The sequence below is a fragment of the Polyodon spathula genome, chromosome 19, assembly GCF_017654505.1.
Source record: "Polyodon spathula isolate WHYD16114869_AA chromosome 19, ASM1765450v1, whole genome shotgun sequence".
Taxonomy (NCBI): domain Eukaryota; kingdom Metazoa; phylum Chordata; class Actinopteri; order Acipenseriformes; family Polyodontidae; genus Polyodon; species Polyodon spathula.
Window position 1 is genome coordinate 866,903 of NC_054552.1, and position 2,500 is coordinate 869,402.

General features: G+C 43.2%; 1 protein-coding gene across 1 annotated transcript in view; it reads right to left on the reverse strand.

Annotated features, from left to right (window-relative positions):
• Window positions 1-1,023: 1,023 nt before the first annotated feature.
• The window catches only part of sigirr (single immunoglobulin and toll-interleukin 1 receptor (TIR) domain), an 8,661-nt gene continuing 7,184 nt past the window's right edge, over window positions 1,024-2,500 (reverse strand). The window contains exons 8-9 of the mRNA XM_041218106.1: window positions 2,206-2,380; window positions 1,024-1,656 (exon numbers count right to left, since the gene is read on the reverse strand). Of these exons, the coding sequence (XP_041074040.1) occupies window positions 1,472-1,656; window positions 2,206-2,380 (360 nt within the window). The 3' untranslated portion in view covers window positions 1,024-1,471. The remainder of the gene's footprint in view (window positions 1,657-2,205; window positions 2,381-2,500) is intronic.

Consider the following 2,500-nt stretch of genomic DNA (forward strand, 5'->3'; position numbering starts at 1 on the left):
ATCGCCATCTGCTGGTTGATTAGAGCCATTACTAGAGTGTATTCTCACATCGCCATCTGCTGGTTGATTAGAGCCATTACTAGAGTGTATTCTCACATCGCCATCTGCTGGTTGATTAGAGCCATTACTAGAGTATATTCTCACATCGCCATCTGCTGGTTGATTGGAGCCATTACTAGAGTGTATTCTCACATCGCCATCTGCTGGTTGATTAGAGCCATTACTAGAGTGTATTCTTACATCGCCATCTGCTGGTTGATTACAGTCATTACTAGAGTGTATTCTCACATCGCCATCTGCTGGTTGATTACAGCCATTACTAGTAGTGCAAGAATCTATTCTATTAAAGACAATAGAAACTATTTACAACTCTAATGCAGTGTCTGTGTCTGTATCTGTTACAGCCCAGATCAAGAAAAGGTGATATAAATACCTAATACAGTACACAGGGGTCACATGACTGTACATCTGCACCTTTACCATTTGACCAAACACAGCACCGCTTCCCCGCATACCACCCTAATGGAAAAAACAAACTGCCATTTAAACGAAAATGATGGCAACTTGCACACTCGTAATTGTAAAGATTTTATTTAGAAACTATACTTTTAGCTTTGTTGTTGTACACAGTTTACATTATTATTATTTATTATTATTATTATTATTATTATTATTATTATTATTATTATTATTATTATTATTATTATATATAAATTATTAAACCCATCCGTCAAAAGTCCTTCAAAAAACAAACAGTTTGTCTTTTATGTTACCTTTATTTTGTTCTTTAGCGATACGTAAGACAGTGTCACATTGCTTTCTTTAGATCGTGCACGTTGTGTCAGTCATCTTAGATAAAGTAAAAATTATTTCAGAGTAAACTTGAGATGTCATTAGTGTGATATTAGGTTTTTTTTGATATGTAATTATATTATAATATATATATATATATATATATATATATATATATATAGAGAGAGAGAGAGAGAGAGAGAGAGAGAGAGAGAGAGAGAGAGAGAGAGAGAGAGAGAGAGAGAGAGAGAGAGAGAGAGAGAGAGAGAGAGAGATTTATGTGTAGCGGTATGCATGTCTATACTGTGAAAGGTCTATTACTAAGTGTACTGATTTTAGGATGCAATCAACTGGTTTAAAATAAGGATCATGTTTCAATTTCATCAACATAAAACGTTTTTCACACATTCACGATTATAAACTTCATGTCCTGCTTGCTGTATTATGACTGCCGTCGCTTGTTTCACAGGAAAGCAGGGATGCTGCATCAGATACTTGTGGGGTGTGGGGAAAAGTTTTAGTGCAAAGCCTAGCGCAACAATCCTTCCTTTCCAAGAACAAATCTGTCGGCCACAGCAATAAACACAGGAGCCTCTGGGCTGCTATGAAAGAGAAGGGCAGGCCTCCGACACGCCAGCGTGAGGGTTCAGTAACGCCTTCTCTCTCTCGGAAGCACGTGCTAGACGTCCTCGCCAGTCACCAGGCAGTAGAAGTCCGTGCGCGCTGCGTAGCTGCGGGAGCCCAGGTCGGAGATGTCGATTTCACTGGGTCTCAGCTCAGCCATTGGGGTGGCAGAGGGGAGGTCGGCGCAGGGGAGGGCAGATACTCTAGGCGGGGGGCCTTTATAAATAGGGACTCGAATGCCTGGAGTCCAAGACATAAACAATCACAGTTACTACAGCTTCCTTAAAGGCATTGTCCTCAAACAAGTAGGTGCAGAAATTATTGACACCCAGCGCATCACGTCTGTTATCAGCATTGCTGGTGTTATTATTGTTAACACTGTGAAAGACACACCTGTGCTGTACATAAACAGAGGCCTAACAAAGCACACCAGGCACTGTAAGCACAGGCCATGAGCATGGAATACAGTGCGCTGGTTAACCTGCCCTGAATGAATGACCCATTGCACTGGCATGCATGCAATGTTTAACTGAATGTTTGTGAAAAGGGCTTTCATACGCTCGTCTGGGCTAAATGTTTACAAAAGTATATTATCAAGTTTCCCATTCTTACAATGTGCATTTACTATGATTTTAGTGCACCTGTGTGTAACAGGGTGGAGGCTGGGTGTGTCTGTTGTTTTTACGCTGTGTTTCTGCTGTGCTTTCTTACACTTCTCTACACTGCTCCCTTGATTAGGGGAGCCGTGTCTCAAGGCTACACTCCCGGATCGCTGGTGCCCTCACTCACCCAGGTCTCCCTCTGGGTCGGGGTCCGCCCTGCAGTCCAGGTAATCGGGGTCCAGGGTCAGCATGGGGTCCTTGTCGTCCTGCAGCAGGGTTTGGGGGTCGGCCATGGTGCTGCTGTAGGTCACACTGCGGGGCATCACCAGGACTAGCTCCTTCCAGAACTCCGAGGAGGGGGTCTGCGGGAGGCAGGGTTTGGGATGACATGCTAGAAAGCAGCAGCGCTGTAGTCGAGTAGGAACTTGCATAATAGGCAAGCAAAGTTACATGACTCAAATCTCCCTCACAACTGCCTCATT